General features: G+C 49.8%; 1 protein-coding gene across 1 annotated transcript; it reads left to right on the forward strand.

The window, feature by feature from the left end:
• Window positions 1–413: 413 nt before the first annotated feature.
• Window positions 414–23,238, forward strand: LOC144144761 (ionotropic receptor 21a-like). Its single transcript, XM_077676272.1, has 2 exons — window positions 414–1,821; window positions 23,177–23,238. The coding sequence occupies exons 1-2, from the start codon at window positions 414–416 to the stop codon at window positions 23,236–23,238; spliced, it is 1,470 nt and encodes a 489-aa protein (XP_077532398.1).
• Window positions 23,239–24,635: the final 1,397 nt, after the last annotated feature.

Here is a 24,635-nt window from a genome sequence, read left to right on the forward strand (position 1 = left end):
CCTCGCCAACAGGCTGAAAGATGCGTGTTAGCCGCATTATATTATTTGCAGGCTTGCTTAGTTCAGTCCGCGGCGCAGAAAAAGAAGGGAGTCAACTATTCAATAATTTAAACATGGTCGTCAAAAAAGACCATTATCTCAACTTTCTCTCCAACTGCGGAAGTTTTAGCGTCGAAATGCTGAAGCACATTCCTTTTCCCTTCGCCACGTGGGGCGAACTTGGAATAGACAAGCTCCTGAAAGTGGCTAACGTCCTGCGAGGACACAAGTCGGACGTCCTGGTCGCCTGTTGGGAACCGACCCTAGGACATCTACACAGCGTCGTCGAGAGTTGTCACGTGCCCTTTTTGCACCTGCGCTGGATATACCTTGTGAAAAAGAAAGCCGAAACTATCTCAGAGAGATCATTGTCGATGATATTCAAACGCGTCGGCTGCCGCGCGGTCGTCGTGACGGACGCCGCCTCCTACGTCCCCCTCGACACCTACGTCAACTGTACGAGGGGCGTACGCCCTTTAACGGGCCCCGACGGCGACGCGTTCGACGACAGGCCTGTGGCGAACCTTACGACATTGAGAAAGATAGAAGAGTTCAACCTGCGTCGCCGCAAGGACTGGAGAAAGACACGCCTCGAGCCACAGACCACCATCGTCGAAAGCATCCTTCAGGAGAGCGGCGCTGCAACAGCGGACGACGCAGGTTTCGAGAAGTTCGGCAAGTCCAATGAACACAGCCTGTTCTCGGGCGCCGTAGGTGCTGTCCAGATGAAACAGAGGGACCTGGCGAGTTTCGAGATCTATCTGATGGAGAAAATATGGTTCGCGGTCGACATCGCGGGGCAGCCCCGGTATGACAGCCTCATGTTCCTCTCACCCTTGCCAAAGCCCATCACAGACCTGGCAATCATCGGAAAGCCCTTCACATTTTCCCTCTGGATGGCCGTCTGGACATCACTCGGCGTCTACCTCGTTCTTCTGCTGATGATCACCAGGACCCGCCTCGGCGCCGGTCAGCCGCCAGAGGCGTCGGAGGAGGCACTCAAGTTCTGCTTCTACCTGTTCTCGGCGCTCATCAATCACGCCCCGGCCATGCGCATCCCGAAACGCAGCAGCGCCCGAATCCTCGTGGGAGTCTGGTTCCTCTTCACGATCGTCATGTCGGCAGGCTTCACGGCGATGCTCACTTCGTACACCAACTTCCCGCCCAAGACGCAGCCAATCAAAACGATGCGGCAGCTGTCGCGCGCCCTGAAGAACGGAGACGTCAAGCTGTGCATCGTGAGCCACGGCTGCCTGTGCGAAGTGGTCAGTTACCACCTGGGACACCGGTCCAAGGTCCTCTGGGAGCACGTCGCGGAGACGCTCCACTGCCCGGACACCCTCTGCTGCTTGGCCAAAGTTGCCGCGGGAACCCACGTGTTCGTCACAAACAGGGAGGAGGCCCGAATGAACGCGGGAAAGTCGCTCCGTGGCACCGTCCGCTCGGAGGAAGACTTCGTCCTCGTCCACGTGGTCATGATCGCGCCGAGGAACTCGCCTTACACCAAGGCGTTCGCAGCAGTTTCGCGGAGGATGATGGAAACGGGCGTGTCCACCTTCTCCCAGAAATTGAGGAAATTCCGCAACATCAGAAGCAGAGCCATGTGGAAGGCCAAAGTGCAGAGGCGAAAGCAGAGCTCGCCATACCGCGTGCTCCATCTGAAGGACCTCTACGGAATGTTCGTCGTCTGGGGCTTCGGACTGACGCTGGCACTATCGGTGCTGTTCTGCGAGGTCGCTTGGGAGGCGATGTGGTGGCCACGGGTCCGAAATTCGGAGGCGCGTACGGCTAGAGTACGACGTGGGAAACGGGTAAGGCAGCGGCCCGTCGATCCTACGCCCCAAGAGAAGACATCATACCTGCGTTCGCGTATGGTGCCGTCTGTCCATCCCGATCACGCGCCTTCGAAGTTTTCAGGAGACAATACTTTGCGATGGGTCTCCGTGGCTGCAGAGATGGAGTGCTTGCGGACAGCGAACCCAGAAACGAAACAAATGTTGCGGCCATCGACATCCCAACCTGTACAGCTATCGGCGCAAGTTCTCGACTGGTCTGTCAAAACTGCAGTTTCTGCGGTAATACGTACTCGTTCGGAGTAACTGTTGTGGTGCAGAGGACGAATGCGCAACATTTTGCCGTTCGCATGAAACTTCATGGTCAGCAGTGTACCACAGTGCAGTGAAGATGTAGAAATGTATGCAGGAATATCTTTTTTTAAAGGGACACTGAAGTGAATTTGTCAAGCTACCGTTTTTGCTTGGACTGCGTAGACTGGCTCAAATTAGCACACTTTTCATCGTTCATCCGGTTGACAAATCGGTAATTATTTTACAAAGCGCGAAAGAAGAAAAACTACCATGCACGGTTTGCGGCGGCCGCACCAACTAAAGCTGTGACGTTAGGAGGAGCGGGCACCGTGATTGGACGATGCCCAAGGTGAGCAACCAAACAAGTTTCGGTTTCGGTTTCGGTTCTGTAAAACACAACTGGTGGCGTTGTTGGATGGGCATTCTTAAGGTCCCTGAAATTACTAAGGTAGCGCCATCTTTAGATCTCGCCGCCTTTCGCCCTCGCCCGCGCTCCTTTCCTCCGTCGTTTTTTGCCATTTTCTTTTTCGCCGGCGAACGCCGCGCGCCATTGGCCAACGGCCAGTGACGTAGTACCTCGTCCCCGCGTTGTTTGTTTTTTCTTCTCTTCGCCGCCAGTGTCCATTTAAATTCGCCATTTTAGGCTCAGCTGCCTCGGAGCAGGCCTTATCGAAGCCGCCAGCGTATAACAGCCGATAACAACCGAAGAGTCAGCTGCTCGTTTCAAACAAGTGTTGCGTCGGCGTCACTTTATGTAGCTTCGTGATGCCGAGTTGTTGTGCTTTCGTCTGCTCGAAATAAGGTCAGTGCAGTCACGGCCAGCTCGGCTGAAACAAGCTGTAATTTATCAAAGCCCCCCACATGAATCAATGTTAGCTGTACAGCATAAAAAGGATTCACAATTGCGCTTGTTAGCGCGCTTCTGGCCTTGGAATACGGTAGTTATTATAGAACTGGGCACTACAGCTAATTGTAAGCTGGGCGCATTCTTTAACTGCGCGTTCTTTGTGCCAGCCTTTTCCAGATATGCCCGACAGGGCCTTACTCGAAGTAATTGTGAACGCCAATCGCACGAGCATTGCTATGCCACGGACGCACTGCCAAAAGTACAGCCGTCATGGGCGAGGCCAACGAAGAGACGCGAGAACTTTGACCCTGACAGCAGCCTATAATGACGTGAAGGTGACATATATTTTGCAACAGCGTCAAAGCACCGGAAAGTGCACGGAATAAAGGTGGCATGAATGTCAGTAGCTAATGCGGGACGCATACTGAGCGCTGCCTAATTATCCACAACTAACGCAAAAAACGCGAACGCAAAAAAGCCAGCGCAGCGCTCGAACTGCCGCGAACCAAGGTCACCGCGAACCATGCGCAAGCCCTCTCTGCAGCGCTTGCACGACCACAACTTAATCACGCAAATGCAAGAACGGAATTACTGTAACAGAGCAATTTGAAACGTCCACGTTCGATCCTTTCGCGTTCACGAACTATCCTGAGCATGCCGCACACGTAAGCAAACCCCGCGCTATCCGTATGCACCAGCGGCATCCATCCCGCAAATATCCCCTTCTACACAAAAATATACAACAAAACAGCCTCACTTAGGACGTGTTGGTAATACGGGGCTCTAGAAATACTATGTAACAGAGCAGTTTGAAACGTGTACGTTCGATCCTTTCGCGCTCACGAACTATCCTGAGCATGCCGCACACGTAAACAAACACCGCGCTGTCCGTATGCGGCAGCGGCATCCACCCCGCAAATATCCCCTTCTAGACAAAAATATACAACAAAACAGCCTCACTTAATGCGGGTTGGTAAAACGGGGCTCTAGAAATACTATTAATGCTACCAAAGAGCGATTGTGGCGCGAAAACAAGTGCAAACTGCACGAAAAACTGCAGCGAGCGGCCCGAAGCGTTGCGAGGGCGTCTGCTCTGAGGAAGCCAACAAATATGGCGGCCCCGCCGCGGAGTTAAAAGTTAAAGGGACCGCGGCGCCGGGGGTGAGGGGAGAGAAAAAAGAGGAGGGCAGCGGAGAAGGAGGGACCAGTTGGCGCTACCTTAGTAATTTTAGGGACCTTAGGCATTCTCAATAACTCAGTAATCATCGTACCGCGCTTCTGCCATGTTGTCAGCTGTGAAAATGCATAAAGATAAGCCTCCCAGGACGGCTTGGAATCGTAGCATTCACTAGCCGAGGCCTACGCAGTGCATGGACGCCCTCCGCGTACCCGCAGACGCCCAAATGTCATGCGCTTTTCCCCCATATTTGGAGCTTGCCTCACTCATGCCTGTACCGTAAAAAGCGTGTTCGCACCAGGCCAAGGGTCTGTTCATTCTGGCCTGTGCCCACTGCCTGCAAGCAGTCGGTGCTTATGGCAACAGCACGCCAACGAGAACTCGCTAGCGCGCCAGTGCCAGCCTGCGCGCGTTCTGTGAACTAGTTCGTGGAGCCATGAACGTTGCGGCCCAAAAAAAAAAGGTGAACTCAATGTAGAAAACATCGGCGGAAAACGAAAAAGTTAACTTACAAAAAAAAAAGCACGCACACGCTGGGACTCGAACTCGCGACTTGCAAAACACTTCCTACAACACACCTACCGCCCCATACCACTAGGCCACGAGACCGGCTCAGCCGACCTTGGTAATATAAGGTATATATTGTACAACACGTTTACACTTTTATTTAGTTCTGGCATTTCAAGCAGCTTAGGTGACTATTTGTTGCATTGCGCTCGTGCAGTAAGCGTACCCCGAGTTTCCACAATAGCTCACGTCTAGCAATTGCATTTCGTAGACGGAAAAGCGTTCGCAGATGCGTAGTCGTGCTGCTGACCGCTGTGCTTGTTCGCCCAGCGCAAAAAAGTGCTTCCCGCACCCTAGTTTTACGCTGTACGATAAAAATATCAGTTGATTTTATTTCATTAGTACCTATATTGACTTCGCTGACTCTTCTCCCGCCTTCAAGAGGCCTTATATTTTCCTACTGGCGTACCAGTAAGCGAAGCGTCGCATGTGCGCTTGTGCAGCGCTTGTGTGAAGCGACCTTGACTTGGAGCTAGATACAGTGTATAAACTAACCAAGTAAAGAAAGGCCCATTCTTCCATTCACAAACGTGTCCTGGCTTCGTTTCAACTGAGCGAACGAATTGCGACGACCCGTCGGCGGCCGGCGGACGAAACGCTGGGCCGACTGACTCTGAAGGCCGGGGAGCCGTGCAGTAGCGCAGCCAATTGCGAGCTCGGCACCTCCTGACGTCACACGAAAACGCCACAGAAAATGGGCGAGCGTAAAGAGAGGAGAGCAGCATTTTCGAATTAATTTTTCTACTAAATAAAATCGCCTAAACGCGCCCAGAGTGGTCGAAACATGGCGTGGGGACTCCGGGCTACAATATGCGCTTGTAATCCCGCAATGTTTACATATCACTTCAGTGTCCCTTTAAAAAAAGAAGGGGGGGGGGGATTGGCTGAAGACGGGTATATGAGAAAAAGAGACAAAGGAAAGGAATAGGTAGGTTATGCTAATGAAGGTCGTAGCTTTAGCAAAGTTCCACAGTTTGTGAATGATTTCCGTCTCGCCGTAGGCTCGGAAAGTGTGCACTTGGGCTGTCTTAATTATACAGCACGCGCTGAGATGCCGATATCTTGCAAAGCCAGATGTGAAGGTGGAAGAGGGCTTGAGCTTTTCAGAGCAGCTCACGCAGCAGGATTTTTGCTGTTTTGGAGCAGCTCTGGAGCAATTAGAGGGGAGTTTGTGAGCAGCTTTAGAGCACCGAAACACGTTTTGGAGCAGTGCAAATCTATTTGGGAGCAGATTTCTAGAGTCAAACATCATTTAGTCGCAATTGTTTTCTTGTACGCATAAAAAGCGAGAAATCTGAATCGGTGTTACTCAAAATACGATTAATACTGAGCCGACCGCTTTGCCAAGGAGTTATAAAGTATATCTTCTCCCAATTAAAACATAACTGACGGAGCAATAACTAAGAAAAACATGGATGTAAGTGATGCTATGAATAGGTACATTTAACTAAACTTTGTATAGATGAAGCAACAACCGGCGAAGCTTGCACAAAGTCGCGCAAGGCTTGAACCATAGCGAAGCTGCAGGATTCATTTCTACGTGAGCACTGAAGGACACATCACCACGCTTTTGTACAAGTTTCAAATTGTTTATTTACGTGTTCCGCCGTCGCTTGGCACTGTGCTAGGAGTACTCATCGTCATATGCATGTGTTCCTCATGCTAAGCATTACATGCGCGGTAGCGCTTTACGACAGCTGGGGTGCAGCGGCGGCGCATACGTGCACGACGCATACGCGGCGTTCCCGGAGTCGCGTCGAGGTTCCGTAAAGCTGTTGGTTGCTGGGCAACTGGAGGTGCTCCTCGGGATTTCCGCCCGTAGGTTTTTTTTTTCTTTTTTTGCTAAAGCAATGCGCGAGCCGGGGACGATCGGCGGTCACCGCGAAGCACAGATTCATGAGCGCTCGTCATTTCCTTTGTACTTTTAACGCGTGACGCACGCCACATTTCGTCCAGCTACAACAGCACCGCTGTTAAAATGAATGTTCATGATAACAACACCATCACCGTTATAGAAACCATAGAAGACCAAAGATAGGTAAATGGCCTTTTTCGCCTAAGCTGTTAAAAGTTTAACTTTATTCTACACCAAACGAGACTATGTAGAGTCTAGAGAAATAAAAAACTCAGACAGAAATAATTTGAGACAAAAATAACTAAGAGGAAACGAGATAAATCGATGCATTGCATAATGTTCACAAAATACAAGAGGAAAAAAATTACGCCCACCTCCCCTCGCGGGAACCCTGGTGTGATGCGACGCTGAGGGGGGTTCAAGCGCAAGCGGAGAGCAACCGCCGACCGATAGGCCGCCGGAGAGCGGCACACCGGTTATATGCGCAGCGCGCCCGAAGGAGAGGAGACCGCGGAGAGAAAGAGTGCCGCGGCTATGACGCAACACAATCCACTTTAATCCAATCCAATCCAAATCCAAGTCAAGCCAAGCCAATCGAATCCAACCCTCGCGAGAGAGTGTTCGCTATCGGAGAGGAAAGGGGGAGAGTGGCTGCGGACAACAACAACGGACGCACGCGGACAGCAACGGACGCACGCAGGAAGGACAGGGCCGCCGACAAGAGATGCTCTCAGCGTCGCATCTAAAAAATGGTTGCGGCTTATGCAAAGCGAAAGCTTGGCTTCACCTCGTAAAGTCTTGGTTTCACTTGTTGAGCCTTTTATTTCGCTGTGATGATTCTACTATTCGCCCAAAGCCTGCCTTTGTCTACGATCGTGTTCCCGCTTCCGGCGTTTTCCGAGCCGAACGGCTCGCGGGCGATATCCGTGCAGTGGTTTCCCGCGCAACGCTCAGAGAATATGGCCCGGTCTAGCTTTCATTCATGGCGAAGGTCGCATGCACTTGGAGAGTCACGTGGTCAGGCGCGAACCAGCTGCGGTGAGCGGATGCGCCAAGACGGCAACGGCGGAGGGGTCATTCCATGTCGAGCGCCCTAGCCGTAACGTCGACCATGACGGATTTCTTCAGTGAAAACTGTGGCTCATCCTTGCATGGCCCACAATGCTGCCTCTGATCAAAGTATTTTTGTCAGACATATTTTTTTTTCTTTTTGTAGCCGCTATGCTTGTAGTGCGAATCGTTGCTGCTGTCTGCTGCACGTCTGATGCACGTTGACGCACATCCGCTGTCCAGCGAGCCGTTGAGTCTATACGTACTAGTAGAATGGGCGCGCCGCCGCTAGTTCCACGTTGTACTTCTCCCACCAACACGCGAACTATCCCCTTTTCCCTGTCGATGCTACGAAATACCATTGCAGGAAAAGGTATTGTTTCAGCGCGAAGCCGCTGGTTCGCGAGTCTTTCATGAAGACAGGCGCATGCCGTGCATGCAGAGAAGACGCTCTGTGGGACAACGTGGTAAAGTTTCGGTGAAAAAATTCAAATTTTTTTTAGATGCGAAGCATCTCATGTCGGGGCTATGTCCCTTCCTTGTCGCTAGTGAAGAGGTTTATTTGTGCGTCGAAGCAGATACATAACATGCCTCGATGGAACTATGCATCGGGTAACAAATTACAAAAGGGAAACACACTCAGAAACAACAACCCAGAAGTGGCTGCCGCTGGCCTACATACAAGTTGTGACATTTTGTACCACGCAGGGTACAATATAGACAGAGTGGAAAGTTAAGTCGTCGACAAACGCGAACAGTAGCTTCAGGGTCGAAACACCACGAATGTGGGTAGCAGTGCTACAGTCTCAGATAGTTACAGATACACACATGCTGAAGTGAACACTGCAGATAACTATGTATCGTGTTTAGTCTGGTTACAAGGCTAATATTCTAATTTGTTTTAGTATGGTTACAGGGCTAATATTCAACTATTCGTATTTCCAAACGTGCGTTGTTGACCTTGATGAAGCGGCACGACCAACGCAGGAGGAACGCCTCTTCCCCCAGCGTGGCGAGCTCCGCTTCCAGGTGTTCGAACAGACGCATGCGCAGCAACATTGGGAACATAGCCTTGTGAGGCCGGGACCGGAGTGCCACGACACCACGACGCCTCCCACACAACCAGGGCCCCCACACATAACAGAAAAGTTACTAGGGCATCACGAGATTTTGTGCGCTCTCCTAGGCGTACTTTAAACATCCTAGACATCAGCGTCCAAAACGTCCTCGCTACGAACACTGTAAGATTGCGTGTCGCTAAGTTTCATTTGGTCCGCATTGAGGGCACCGCGCTGACGGTGTTACGCCCCACGCTGTCAAGCGGCCTCTAGTGGGCAGAACGCCCCAACCACGCTCCCACCCGAAATCGTTGACGTCCGCTGGGAGGACCGAAGAAGTCAGCTGCCTCCAGCGCGCCTTTTTAGAGCGCGCTTTCTGCTTCGCAGTGAGTTCCGCCACAGCAAGTTGCTCGCAAAGTTCGCTTGGGGCAATGTCCGAAATTTCCAAGTCGGGGATTTCTGCTAACAGTTCCCGAAAGGTTTTCGTGACATAGGCGTAGAACGGTGGCGGTTCCGATCTGCCAAAGGGCCGATGTAAGGTTCACTGTAAAACACACCTCGCGATATGCCCAGGAAGTAGTTTAGAAAGCTGCCTCCTATGTAGTCCGGGTTTCGCGTCAAATCTACAAACCTTCGCAACGCCAGGACGCTGCACATTGTCGACATGCATGGAAGGCTGTATCCCCCCATGCTGGTTGGGAGCCGCATGAAAGCCCGGGCTACCCTCTCCGTCTTTCCTCCCCAAAAGAAAGAGAAGAACTTGCTCTCCAGCTTCCGCTCTACATTTCGGAGTGGACGAGCTATGCGCGCAACGTAATAAAGAGCGGAAGAAACGCATGCTTTAATTACGAAGCTGCGCTCCGTAAAGGACAGTTTAAATTGTGCAGCTACCGATATGCGCTTTTTGGCCTTCTTCACAATTCCCGTCCATGTCTCACGCGCCACCTCACCCGAGGCGTGGTACGTTACATCAAGGACTTTGACGGCCGCGATCCACTCCACTTCTCCCCAAAGGCCTGACGTGAATGCTCCGAATCGCAGTGCCTGACTCTTACCCCTGTTTATTTGCGCGCCAGACAGCTCGCTATAGATGGAATAGAGGCGTGAGAACGCGGTAAAGCTGCTGTCGTCCCGCAAAAACAGGGACACGTGATCTGCGTACGCTGACACTTTTACCTGGGCCTGTCCGGGAAGGGGAAAGCCGCGTATGCCAGGAGAGAGACAGAGAGAAAGTGTTTATTAATATGAAAATATTTACAGGGCGAAGTTTTTCCTCTCGGTAGAGGGCACAGGTCTCGCCGGGGGAAGAAGGGGTGAGAGGGAATTGTTAATTAAGTATGATAACAGGTTATGTACAGACTATGTATAAAAGGCTATGTACAGTCTATATACATACGCTCTCAGGTTACCTACAGCCTATTTACACACACACACACTCACACATACACAGCCACGCACACAAGAGGGATAACAGGGGGTGGATGGCCGGTGGGATCTGGTTTTAACAGTTCATGGGCGGGTGTTGAGGCTTGACTCGTAGAGGTACGAGAGGAGCAGCCTGAAGGCCTCCCGGTGCAGCATGAAGGGCCCCCTAGGACGCAGGATGTCCTCTGCGGTGCTTGATGGTAGCCCCAGCCGCCGGTACCCAGACACCAGTTTGTTCCGGCCTCCGGGCACCAGCGTACGCAGGGCAGGAGCAGAGGACGTGATCCAGTATCTCGGGGTCGGGGCAGTGGGCACAGGTGGGTGTGGCCTTGCGGCCCTGCCTGTGGAGGCGTGCTGCTGTGTTGTAGCAGCCGGTGCGGAGCCGGAGGAGGAGGGACCGCTCAGCCTGGGTTATCCCTCTGGTGGGAAGGAGCCGCGGGGCCGCGCCGGTGGCCACTCGTTTGCAGGGGTGGCGGGCGGTCACCTCACGCCTGAAGCAGTGGCGTAGCCAGGGGGGGGGCTGACCGGGCTTCAGCCCCCCCGAAATTTTTCCGGCCGTCGCCGGTCTGCCTATATATGCCTGGTACGTCGCCTGCGAACAAAGCTGCATATCCTTTGAAAGTGCCACTAGTAGAAGCATTCACGACTCAATGTCTTCCCTACGCAAGGGTGTTTACACAAAACCACGGCCGGACTCGACTCTTTTTCCGCGCTGCGGAAAGGGAGTCGAGTCCGGCCGTGCCAAAATGAAGCCCCTGAAGGGTGCGAACCGCTGAGGGATGATTTCGGAGGGGGGAAGCACTGAAAGCCACGGCGCCTTCAGGTAAGCTCAGCGCACCGGACGACACAGGCATGCGTTGTGTCCCTTTGTGCGAGACATGTGGCAACACAGAGAATAATAGGCCGGCTGAGTACTTCTCAGCAGAGGAGATTGACTCGTCCGGGGAAGCAAGGAGTGGTCCGCACTAACTCGCGGGAAAAAAAAAGAGGGACCGCCGGTCATTGATGGTTGAAGACTGGTACGATGCAGGCCCGTAAGGGAACAGACGATCTTTGTATGTTAAGCAGAACAACGTGCACGCGGCGGTGGCTGACCACGGCCGCTCCATCTCCTAGAAAAGGGGAGATCAAGCGGCCGTGGGCACGTGCACATTCAAGACTCGTGCAAGGTAACTGAAGAATGCGATGGGGCTACGTAATGGGTGAAACATGCAGTTTAGCTGGATGAATGTCGTGCGCGGGCAAAGGGCCTTTGCGAATGAGACACACAGCAAGGTACGCCCCTCTTCCTCGCGTCAGCCCTTCATTCTTCCTTTTTCACGTTTCTGTCGAGCCCGGGAGGGTTTTGTTGGAGTGGGCTCAGACTGCGCGCACTGAGTGTCCCCTTCCGACGGCGATGTTGCGACAATCAATTTCACCCCTGCGATTAAGCAGCTTTGTTCGGCGGTATTCTCCCCTAACCTAGGAAACTGGAGAACAGCGGTTCGACAAAAAAGGCGCGCTGCAGCTCCCCGAGCCAGTCCCAGACTTTATCTTAAATGTGAAGGCACCGCGGTCACGAGCCCTGCCACAGGCAGACGACGTCGCGAGAGTAACAACGATCAGGTGGCCATATTCTACCTCGATCACAACTAAAGCCCCTCCATTGCGTCCACGGCCGCTTTTTCTCTGGACGGTGGCTGCCCAGAGCAGTGTATATTAAGGGCCTGAAACACAACGGCAATATGTCGCGAGGATAGAAGCGCCCCTGGTTTTGAGAAGCTCATGTTACAAGTGCCAACACCCAAAAGAGGCCTCGAATTGTAAGTCATTTCCTTCCAGTGATTAATCCTTCCATGATCACTGATGTCTTTTGACGATGGAGGTTGCATTGTACGTTAAGTTGTGCTGTGCAGATCAGTTATGCATTCTCTGATATTTAAATAATAATTTCTTTATATTTATACGATGCCCCAGTACCTTGCGTCTGCGAGCTAAAATTGTGTATTTCGTTTTATTCCGAATGCAGTATTTGCGTTTGAATTGGTTGTTAAAAGCGCCCACGGTGGAGCGGATAGGTGATTTTTAATGAGGGAAAACGTAAATTCAACTCCTGTAACGCCTAAATGTTTTATTATGCAGGAAGTTGGAGAGGGTTACTCAGAGTGTATCGGGACAGCGTGAGTATCAGTACATGAAGAGTGAAAAATATATTTGTTCTGGCTGCAGTTTTAATAGTTTGCTTTTACTGGAACGAAACTCCATGTGATGTAGCCGCTGTTTCATTTTGTGCGCGTTATCGGGACTTTTGTTACCGCGTTTATTATCTACGCGTGCATCGACTGCTACACCCAATTTTAAACCCATAGCAGCGTACGTGCACAGCGCAAGTGAAGGACCTTCGTACTGGTGGCGAAGAAACGAACGTGCCTTTCTGGTAGAATTTTCCTTTAACTCTTCCTGGCCTTCTTTGAAGTTCTGTGGACGCAGGAGTATCGTTCTTTCAAGGCTCAATCGGTCGTGCAAGACAACATAATTTCCTAATTAAATAAACGGGCTACAGACAGCAGGCCCCCTCAAGAGCACCAGCACACCTCCGCCCTCCTCCTCCGCTCACCCCCCCCCCCCCCCCCCCCCCCCGCACACACACATACGGGTGCGCGCTGTTGTCTTTATTCCTGAATCCACAACTGCTACTTATACATTCTAAAATGTTGCATGAAGGACATTTTGAGCAATCGTCAGCATTTCCTAAGTAACCGAAATGACCGAGGAATTATCACGGTAAACAACTTTGCAACTTTTAGCCAATCTATCCTGTCGTATAGCCTGAAACCATGCTTCAGTTTCAACATCACGCTCGCTGTCAACCAAGTTTAACTATGTCATTACTGTCCGCTTCATGCTGAAGCATGGTAGTCTTTGGTCTTTCTGTATACGGGGCCATGCCAATGCGCATGGTTTCTTGGTGCACTCCGGAAAACAAAATGCTGACTTGTTTCGCGCATCGCACCACGCCCGAAGGTCATGCTGGCTCTGCACAGCTGCCCAATCCTCCGTTTTCTGGTGGGCCAAGGAGATTCCCAACATAATTTCCATTTCCCGCGTCTCTAACAAAAGCTACAAAACTCATGTGCGCCCTATACATTCCAGAGCCACCCATGCTTATGCACTGATATTTTTTTATCGTTTAGCTTTAAAACCGGCAGTGTGTACTCGGCTGAAAAATGGCAGTGCACGCGTCAGCTAAAAAAGTATGTCCTTTCATTAAAATTTGAAACCAAAATGGTAGGACCGCATTATAACTCTTTCCTCAGATCTCACGACAAAATTCAAAACAGCAATATTTTGCTCAGATTGCACAGAACATGCCTAACCGCAAGAGTACGGTCAGGCATCGTCGTCTTTGCGTTACTATTTTGTCTTGCTAAATATAAAGTTCGATACAGCATCGAATGGTGAACTTTTCAGTGACTTGCTCTACCTCATCTAGGAGTGGTAGCTAAATGGGGTGGCTGCTCCAGAAAAGTTACTGGATAGTACACGCCTTCAGGCAGACTATAGGGCATTTATGCACGAAGCATTGAAAACTTGACAGGTAATAATGCAACTATTTGAGAACACCAAGCTCATTACAGCAGACTCTACATTTAGGCTGTGCCGAAATGTAAACCAGATCCATTATGTTACAAAGCACAAGCTTCTCATGTCCGCCCGGAGACCTGATAGAAGCTACGAAATGGACTGTGTTGAGACTCAAAACAGAAGCGCAAATTTAAACTGGCATGACTTAACAAATACCAATGGCTGAATTATTACGCTTTGGTGTGGACTAATCTTGCCATGTTCATGTAATTTTCGTGCTTAACAGCGCTGTTATTGCGCATGATGTCTGTGTGTTTAGGGTTGATATTTGTTAAAATTATTGCTAGAGATATAACGCTTCTTGTATGTATAATTCATAGCCTCTCATTTTCTAAAGATAAGATCTGCGCTACAGATAACGCAAGTGCATAGAATCGATGTATACTGCACAGAATGAGCTCCATTGGCCTGACACTGGCCGCTACTGTGCAGGCGTACGCAAAACATTTTATTTTTCATTTTGACAAGGACAACTAAATAAAAAAAATCTTATTCTTACGGCCTACGTCATTTTATTGCGGTTGTCACACCTATCATACTCCACACGTTGAGATAAAGCAAGTAATTGCATGAAACTATGGCCGTTTAATGCAATGCCTGCACAAGGTTCCTGTGCGTGCAATGTACGTCCCGTATCACGGGCAGAGATTTGTACCACGTGGTCTGCGGATTTCCGCCCAGTTTACAACTTCAGCTGGCACAAATACAATCATAATCAACACCAATATCATGAGAGAACCTTAAAGAGCCTTTTAAAGACAAAATACAACCTTGTTCAATTGAATAGCAACTAGCCTTTGGTAACTCGCACAGCTCCATTCCAATCACAGGCGTTTTTTAAACCGAAGCAATGCAAAAAATGTCAAAATTTTTTAAATTTAGCGCTGCAGTGAAGTGATATCGGCAGGAGTGGTATATATATAGGCTAGCACTAACGCGTAGTTATGAGTGTGTTAACTGCACGTTAGAATTCAAATGATAAGATCAATGGAGGCCCGTCTACAATCGCGCAGTCATGTTCCTTGGCGGTGACTTAAGTCGTTGGGCGCCAGTCGTACCAACAAGATCCTGAACTGTCATAGTGAAATCGCCGCCGGAAAGTGGGCGGGGATTCGCCATTGCTTCAAACGTTTAATTTAATATTTTGATTATTCCTTTGAAGATTGCGATAAAACTGGTATCATTGATATCGGGACAAGGCAGACTTTTGAATGAACCAAACATGTATTTTATCTTCATAGCCTTTAAGGGTGCTTGCAAACTACCGCGCTTTTTTTGTTCGGGGGGGGGGGGGGGGACGAGAACAATTAGCTCCCCCCCGAACAAAAATCCTGGCTACGCGCCTGGCCTGAAGGGACGCGGAAACTGGGGCCGTTGGTGAGTGGTGGGCTGCTTTGGCTAAATCGTCTGCAGCCTCGTTCCCCGGTATACCGACGTGGGCAGAAAGCCACTGCAGTCGGGGGTTGCAGCCTTGTCCCTGCAGGTCGCGCAGCTTGGCAACCAGGGACATCTCGAGGTGACCACCTCGCCCCCGTGGTGCAGATGCCTCCCTCAGGCGAAGTAGCGCCGGCCGGGAGTCGCAGAAGATGGTGGCCGCTGGCGGTGGGTCTTCTCGCAGCATGTCCGCGGCCAAGTGTAGGCATGCCAGCTCGGCCGCTGTGGAGCTGGTGGGGAACGGCAGCCGGCATTGCCGATGAGCTCCCCTGGCCGGGGCAGTGCAGGCAGCAGCACCTCGGCCCTCACTTGGAAGGACCGAGTCATCTGGGTACACCAGCAGTTGTCCCGGCGGTTCCAGGTCTATGAGGGCAGCCGCTTCCTGACGAATCCCGACCTCCGGCAGTCTCGCCCGGGACCTAACTCCTGGCAGCGTGGTAGTTATGTCTAGGGGTGCGGCTGCCGGCGGCGGTGGGGGCAGAAGGCACGCCCTCTGAGGGACTTCGACATAGTCCTCGAATAGAGCGGCCATGCTGCCCATGCGGGATTGGCCTGTCGCGCCACGCGTCTAAGTAGAGGGTCGATTGCCAGGACAAAAAGTAGGGGGGAGAGGGCACCCTTGCCTGATCCCTCGCTCAACTGGGAAAGGGGCGCTAAGTTGTCCGTTTACGAGGAGTCGGGAAGTGAGGCCACGGTACAAAAGGTTTAACCTCGTGATGAGATCAATTGGACAGCCGAAGCTGCGAAGAACGGCCATCAAATAACGATGTTCCACTCGATCAAAGGCTTTGGCTTGATCCAGCGATACAAAGCAGCCTGGAATACCTGTTCGAGTGGCGAATGCAAGACAGGGCGGAAAAAATCGAGCGCCCCTGCACGCTACATGTCTGGGCAGGGCTCACTACGTGCGGCAACACTTTGGAGAGGCGCCTTGAAATTATGGTGGCTACGATCTTATAGTCAGTATTCAGCAAAGTAATAGGCCTATATGCTCGCGCGGGTCTGACGGCTCCCCTCCAGGTTTCGTTATAAGGACTATGTTGCCCTTTTTAAAAGAAAGTGGCCGCACACCATGGGTGAAAAAGGCGTTCACCATCTCTAACAACGGGTCCTTCAGGCACGAAAAGAAGGCTTTGTAAAAGCTCAATGGAATGCCGTCTGGCCCCGGGGCTGAGGACTGGTTCATGCTTCCGACTGCATCCCACAGCTCCTCGTAAGAGACAGGAGCGGTCAAAGTGTCAGCTAAGGAACTGGGAACTTGTGGAAGTTCACCGCAAAAGTTGCGAACATTCTCCTCAAATTCCGGAAAAGATTTGCGCTCTCCTGACGCCTTAAAAAATTCCCCAAAATGGTGAGTGAACACTTCACTTATGTCGGCTGGACGCGAACTAGCGGCGCCGTTCGGCAACACAACCTGGGGCACGTGCACTCGACCGACGTCATCTACCGAACCTGCCCTAATATACCTTAGTGCCGACGGGTCTGACAAAGGCCTGCCTTGCACGAATGCGCGACCCGCTGCGCCAGACGACTGACGCAAAAGCCTCTCGTAGCGCGCCCTCAACAGACCCTCATAGTCGCGCATGGCAAATGTCATTTGCTCGCTCTTTATGATGCGCAACATCTTCAAAGCCTCATCCAGTTCTCGTGAGATGCGCGCTTTACGTTTGCGTCCCGCCTACATAAGTATCTTGCGCCAACTCGTCTTCCCACTCGTTCCTCTGAGGCCCGGGTTTCAGCTGGTCCTTAAGAGAAGCAACGCAGGATCCGCTAGCAGGCAGATGTCCGTACGCCACATGTCATGGCTGGAGATGGTTCCGCGTTGCACCAGCTTTGCGGAGACGGGAGAATGGTCGGAAATACGAGGTGTACCAGACGGAAACGTCAGCACCTCACAGCTTTCGAGGCATCGACTAAGTTCTGGGGGCAGATAGAATTTGTTCAGCCGGCTGGAGGACGCTCCTCTCACCCAAGTTGCAGCGAAGGTGCCGCCGTGAGTCTGCACCCAAGCGTCACTCAGTCTAAATTGATCTACCAAGTCACCAAGCGCGCACGCACCGCGCCGCGGTCTTCCCTGACCCGGCCCCCGAAGGTCTCGAACAGGGTCTAAAACACCGTTAAAATCACCCACTAAAAATGTGGGATAACTGTCGAGTAAGTAAACATCCAGCGATGCAAAGAAATTTGTAGAAAGGTGACGCTGTGCCGGCGCGTACACGTTTACAGCTCGTACTCGGCGAGAAAAAAGGTAAAAATCGACCGCGATCGTTCGGCCGTACACACAAAGGTGACCTGCGCTTTTTGGCGCTGTTGTTGCGCCGTCCACACACCCACTGCGCATGCTCGAACGCCCGGTCCCTTCTATGGCTCCTGGAGCGACAGTGTTGCCGGTGTCTTCCTGGGCCCGCACGAGGCGAGCACGCTTCCCCTTTAAGAGCTCCTTGAGCGACAGTGTTGCCGGTGTCTTCCTGGGCCGGCACGAGGCGAGCACGCTTCACCTTCACGCGTGGCGCGCCTTCGACGTTTCATCGTCGTCGGCAGCGGCGTGCGTCGGCGAGTCTCGGCGGGCCGTGATTACAAGCAGCCCACAATCATCCGGGGAACATGCATCGACCTCATCTTCAGCAACTTTAGGATTCATCCACTACAACAGCCCTTCACGTTACATTTCACAGACCATAAGGCAGTTATAATCAAAGCGGAACGCCAACCACAGCTCGACGTCACCTACGTTAAACATGATGATGATAATGCTTAAATAAAGACAAACTCATACCAGGTACAACGTCTCTCTCTCTCTCTCTCTCTCTCTCTAATGGTACTCTAACACCCCTCACCCATCTCCAATAAAATTACACCATCTTCCCGTAGGGGAACCCTGAGTACTGTGCGAAACAGCCATGGGGTCAACGCAATTTCCCATTTTGTAGTTCCGGTAAGTGAAAAGTGTGGTAGTTACCATAGAAACGAAACGGTGAATATAACGGTAGCTACATACCTCAACCTCACGGAAACGACGAACTGAAAACTAATGGGCACTTGAATCGACTCCATGCCTGCCTCAGGGTTCCCCTACGGGAAGATGGTGTAATTTTTGCGTTGGATTTTGTTCACACCAGGCAATCGCTACAAGCCACCCATAATGCGCCATAGTACAACGATACACCGTACCTCTCTCCTCGCATGCCTAGCCTGTTTTCGTCATGATGTAGCTTAGTTGAGAGACATTTACGGTAAAAGTGGTGTGAGCTAAGCTAACGGGGTAATCTATTGAAGGAACCATATTTTCATTTTGTATTCGCAGCTCCTCCAAACTCGGCGAGTGTAGCACACAATTGCGTATACTGCCTGCCAGACAAGCTGAGCAATAGGCAGCCCGGACACAAGTAAATGGGATATACCAAACAAATAACAGCATTCCTGAATTCAAGCACATATTTAGGTGACAATAAATTCGATATGCTTATCAAAAAAGCGCAGTGACACCCTCTTGAGCGATGAGCGTTGAGTGTTTGACCTTCCAATGACGGGTTGGGTCGGAGAGCCCTCGCGGCGAGTCCAGTCGACCCGGAGGCAGGGGGTGGGTTTGCTCCTTTGTCGGGCTGAGTCGTCAGGCCGCGGGGAGCAGAATACCGTATTTGCGCGGTTCTAACGCACCCCCATCGTAACACGCGGGTAAGTTGGCGAAGGAAAATTCGAAAAAAAATTGACACTGACGGTACTGCGCCGATGAAAAAGACATGACACCACGTACCTGGAAGATGGAGATTTTATTTGGTGTACGCAGCTGTGAAAGCCAAAAATGATTGTGCTTCAGAAAATTGCTCATCGAGCTCCTGCTGGAAATAAAGTTATACCGGGAAGCATTGAAGCTGTTTGCGATTTCAAGTGTTTTGATCATCATAATTCTAGGTGTTACGGGCTAATTTCAGAAGCACAAAAAAAATGTGCAACAGCTGACCAAGGTACGCGGCATGCCATTGAGGAATTAGTGCGCCGAAATTCATTCACGTGGGTATTCTAGGCACTATAACGTGGGGTTGACGGATTTTTTTTATTGGATTGAGTTGGATTTTGGGGGGACTTCGTGTCCGCCGCATGGCAATGTTGCTGGACGCTTTAAAGGCTATTTCCGTTTTGAGCCCGATTATAACGCGCACACAAATATTTAGGCTACCTTTCAGCAAAAGACGGTGCGCATTAGAATCATGAAAATACAGTTTCATGGGCCCCTCTGCTCCCCTCACCTCGATTCTTTGAACGGGGCTCATATAAACGCGGGACATGTCGAGGTAGCTGAACTTGCCAGTCAACTCGACTCTTTCTCGTCGAGTCCACGTATCCGGGGCTAAGGCCAGCTTGGGCTCATCCCCACGAAGGACGGCATTGTATGCATCGGCAGCATCGGTGGCAACGAGCAAACGTCACAAGATCAACGTGAAAATTTTGCCGACATGAGTCATTTACTGCTCATGCAATAAAATGAAACTTTGTGATAATAAATATCCCCGCATAAATTAATGCGACGGTATGTCGCATGCACACAAATTTTTCTTCGTGTTTTCTTTCTCATGCACACCTGCACGAGAACATATATCGTTGCATCAATGCTAGACAGCAGAAACAAAAGCTGCATTCAACACACATTCACCATATTGCCTGCTAAAAGAAAACTGCATGAGTTGGGCTCAGTGTCATGTGCTCACAAATTGCATTCTAGTCTCTTGTGAACACATCCTACAATACGGAGAACAGCCAGAAAAAAAAAAACACCAAGTTCACTATTCGTCTTGGTGTTGAGGTTCGGATTTTTATTGACATTCACCAGTGTTGCCAGAGTGCCATTGGCTGCAGCTTGTGACACCTGCATGTAGTTGCTGGCCAGTGCAAATACTACCTACCTTTCACTGCTGCGGCAAGCCTCACCTAGTCTCTAAATTCGGCGCTTTCCTGCACAGACTGAAGTTGTAATATAGTACTGGAATGGGCTGGCACATTTCAACATTTGTCACTAAATACCCAAACAAGAAATCAAAAATTAAACCACAGGAATCTGTACCCCCTTTCATGCGTTTCTGGTATTGTTCCCAATGGTGTTGCAAAAGCATTCCTGAATTCCTGAAACCATGATTCAATGTGCCTTCCACAGTGCCCTGTGGCTCCCATTTCACTCTGACAGTTACTGCAGGCAGGTGAGGGGAATAAAAAACAATTTGCGCAGCAATCCATCAAAGTGATGGGAAATAACAGCACAGATTTAGGAGCTTTACAACCAACAATTAGTAGTTGAAGCTTTGCTGCCATGCAATTAGGTGGAGACCAGATAAACCTGACACGACAATGGTGAACGTTTATAATGCCAAACTCACTTTAGGCACCCACGAGTGAGTTTCATTGCTTTGTGACAATTTGGTTTCAGTTGTAGTTCCAGTGCTCTCATAAAAAGGAAACCGTGTGCTGCTGCACCTTGATCTTCTGTAATTTTCTCGAGATGGGAGACAAACTGCTATGAGTGCTGTACAACACCCAGTATGACAAAAGAAAGAGTAGGAACTTGAATCTGCTGACAAACAGTGGACGGCAAGCTGGAGCTTTCTGCATATAGACAATTTGAAGAGCTCTGAAGATTTCACTAACAGTAGAAATCATTTGTAAACCCATTAGGTGGCACATGTAACACACACAAGACCTGCCACATGCTACTGTACATTGAACTTATCAGTTTTTGCATCTTCAGATTATTCATTAAGATGTTTCAAAACAATTTTCATGATTTTCAGAGATTTTTCCCTCAAACAACGTTAGAAGGGTTAAGCACACTTTCGCAATCCCTTAGTACAAATTACGCTGACAAAGATATTGAATCGGTTCAAGCGTCTAAACATGGCTGATCTAAAGTTCTGAAGAAAAAATTTAAGGATGCCTAGAAATTTCATTCCCAATGAATTTCATTCTCAAGTTGAAAAGGATAGAGGTTTTCACAAAGTAATCTCATGCATATCCCAAGCTCCTGAAGCGTTCCCCAAGAGTCTCTCACGCATGGAGTATTAAGAATTGATCTTTGGTTTTACATGGGTGCTACTTGAACGACACACCCCGGAGCCTGGGGATCTAAAACAATATAAGGGGGATTTGCAAAGACCGTTGTGATCGGTGCACATTGCACTAATTTTTTACATGTATCTTCGTCATTCTATTATACGTCCTAAATTTGTCTCATCCCAGCCAGCAAACTGAAGAAAATGTTTTCTCTTTTAGTAATACGGGTAATAAAAGTGCTAGTAGCAGTACAATTCAGACAGAATTGACAGTCAGCTTTTCAACACAATGAAGATAACAGTATATTTATTAACAACCCTCTTGCACACTGCTTCAAATGCGTCAGTTGAGCTCGCCAAGCGTACCAGCGTGCCACAATTTCAAGAGCACAAAGCATGCAGTGAAGAAATGCAGTCTGTTTAAATGCATCGAGAAAAGAAACAATGCACTGGGTAATATACGCATATATTTTTTCCTATGCCTGCAGTACAGGATTGCGGCCATTGCACACATCTGTAAGGTGCTCATTTTATCACCCCTTGCATGTGAAATTTACAACTGTTGACAACGAAACTGTGGTGTAAGAACAGCCAGCAATATGCACTGTACTTCCTTTACTACTAACATTTATATCTGCCCTCAATGTTCTTTAAAAATGGCTGACTCAAGCTGACCAACTTGCAGTATCTACACATAAAACACTGCCAGGCCAGGCAGTCACTAAGCCATTGAACACTTGAAAACAAGCCGAGGTTCAGAGCAGCAAAGTCAAGCAAGGCAACAATGCAATACAGTTGAGCCCGCTTACAACGGCAACGCTTAACAATCTCTTGCACCCACTACGGACAGTGGTAAAATGGCTCCAACAGAATGCATTATGACAATGAACGTCCAGTTATTACGGACTCCAAAATGCCATGCGGCTCTATAGTCAACTTGTAAGTCTACACCTGCATGGCGTTCATTCTCACAGTCAAGTTCATTCTTTCCATTTTTATAATCTATACTGGACTGGACACGGTCAAAAACGAATGGAATGGACCAACGTGGAGTACACACTTCACCTTTTTCAAGTACAAAGGGATTAAAAATTTTCGGAAAATCCAGGTTAGTAAGTTGCACCCCCCTTCCCCCCTTCAACTCTCTCCTTCAAACTACATGCAATTCCAAATCGTGCCTTATCCCCACTGTGTTGAATGCGTGGTGTTCCAGGTAGCGGCAGAAATTTGTATCATTACAGACTGCCAGATCATGCAAAGAATGGTCAGCTTTGTTTGAAGAACTTCGAGGGATGGCCGGATTTCTGCAGCAACGTTCCAATATGTGCTCCACGTCCTCCCGATATGGGTAAAGATGAGTTGTCTGTGCCACGTCGTTGGCTACAAAGCAGGCGACTGGAGTGGTGTCAAAATGAGGCACTCTCTGCCAAAGGATCCGCACTTGCGAGCTGTTTGGCTGGAGCGCATCAGCCTATGCACAAGAATGTAGCTACCGCAGAACTAGTTCACTCTAGCAGAACGGAAGTCGAGCGTCGCGCTGTCACATGGCTATTCCCAGTGTTTCCAGTTGCTTTGAAAGAAGCAGAGAGGGAGGAGGAATCGATCGGCAAGGGGGGAGAGGTGCATTTAATTGCTTCTGGCGCAGCTAATATTGAATGTAGATCAATAATTCCAACGGCATTGCATCGCTATATTGGTGCTACGTGACAATACAGGCCTTTTGTAACTTTTACAAAAGGCTTTCTGGGTCCCTTTAACTGACGGCGGATACGGCTAACGATTTTCGTTCAATTCAGATCAGATGTACAATTTACTCTATTAGCGAGGAATGTGCTTGGCTGCGCATTCAAATGCTCCGTAGAGGCAGTGCAGCTGGATGCATGCGTGATTTCGGGTTGCTCGAGCCATGCTAGAGCAGTGGTGTCTATCTCTATGGTGGTGTGTAAGGGTTCATTACTTCCTCTGTGTGCCCCAGTTGTGCGTTCAGGAAAAGTGGTGGAGTCGGACAGTCGGAGCCTTGGAGGACAGCATGAATGAAGGAGCCGGACCGTCAGATCCGAAACGGCCCAAAACAACGAAGAAATGCATGAAGCTGATTCGCTCGAATCAGCTCTCTGGGAGGCTGAGTCTACCAGAGTTCAATGGATAGCTAGCAGAACACACGACTTCAGAATCCAAGTGCAAAGCTTGCGGTGTGGTAGTCAAGTGTGGTAAGAGCGAACTCCTCCAGTAGCGAAACAACTGGCGGCCATGAAATTGATCAATGACACACTGGGCCTCCTCAAATATCAGTCCTAGATTGTCCTTGGACTACCTGAGATGCGATCCGGCGCTTGATTTTCTCATGTATTCTTATAGGGCTTCCGGTCCGAATGCACTCTTCAGACTGCCCACGGATCATCCAGGACTGGTAAATCGAGGATGCCCATTGTTGATAAGTGCCGTTTTCAAGAAAGCTCGTTCTGAAAATGACCCAGTCACGACGGCTGAGATTAAACAAGTGGCGTTCTTCACAACTCAGAATGTCGCTTTTGAAGTGGCGATCATTTAGTGCTGCTGTTGAAAGAGATTGCAGAATCAAAACATACCAGATCTGGTGACACGGGGTAGAAAAAATGTACCGACATTATAAAAAACATTGTCGTTCCTGTTGAGACAGAAGAGCAAGGGTTGCGAAAGATGTAATTTTCTTTTTTAATAGATGAGACCACAGACAAAAGCAGCCAGAAATAGCTCTGTGTTTTGGTGCGGTATATGGATCAGTCTTTGGGAAAAGCGAGCAAAGAGTTGTGGGAACTTCATGAAGTCCCTGCTGCCAATGGAATGGCTGAAAATGTGTTCCGTGCCCTCTCAGAGTGTTTTGAAAAAAAAAAGGTATTCCACTCAAGATCGGTCTCGGGTGTGACAACACGAGCATAATGGTGGGAAAGCACAACTCAATAATGACATGCCTGATGAAAATGAACAAACACTTGACTGTTATTTGGTGCACCTACACCTCTGCACATCTTGCTGGGAGTACTGCTGCTGTGTGTTTGCTGAGCACCCTCAAAGAGATGCTGGATAGCAATGTGAACTACGTTTCTGGAAGCGCAAAAAAGATGCGCTATGACCCTGGAGATTCGGAAACTGCTCCGTATGCAAACAACATAAACTTCTGAAGCCATCTAGCACTCGCTAGCTAGCGCTGTTTAATTGTGTGAACCGGCTTTTCGAGCGGTGGACTGCCCTAGAACATTCCTTCTCTATTGCTCATGTGAAAGATAGGCTTCTTAGTTCAGCTTGATGCTTTGAAGCAATGAACAACCCTTACAATAAGGCATACCTGTTCTTTCTCAGATTTGCTCTGAAGAGCATTACAGTTTTCAACGCCTTGTTTCGATCTGAGAAAGTGCTGATACAGACTCTACACGCTGACAGCGAGAAGCATATAA

Source organism: Haemaphysalis longicornis, unplaced genomic scaffold (assembly GCF_048455015.1).
Source record: "Haemaphysalis longicornis isolate Haplotype H1 unplaced genomic scaffold, Haemaphysalis longicornis Haplotype H1 scaffold_7, whole genome shotgun sequence".
Taxonomy (NCBI): Eukaryota; Metazoa; Arthropoda; class Arachnida; order Ixodida; family Ixodidae; genus Haemaphysalis; species Haemaphysalis longicornis.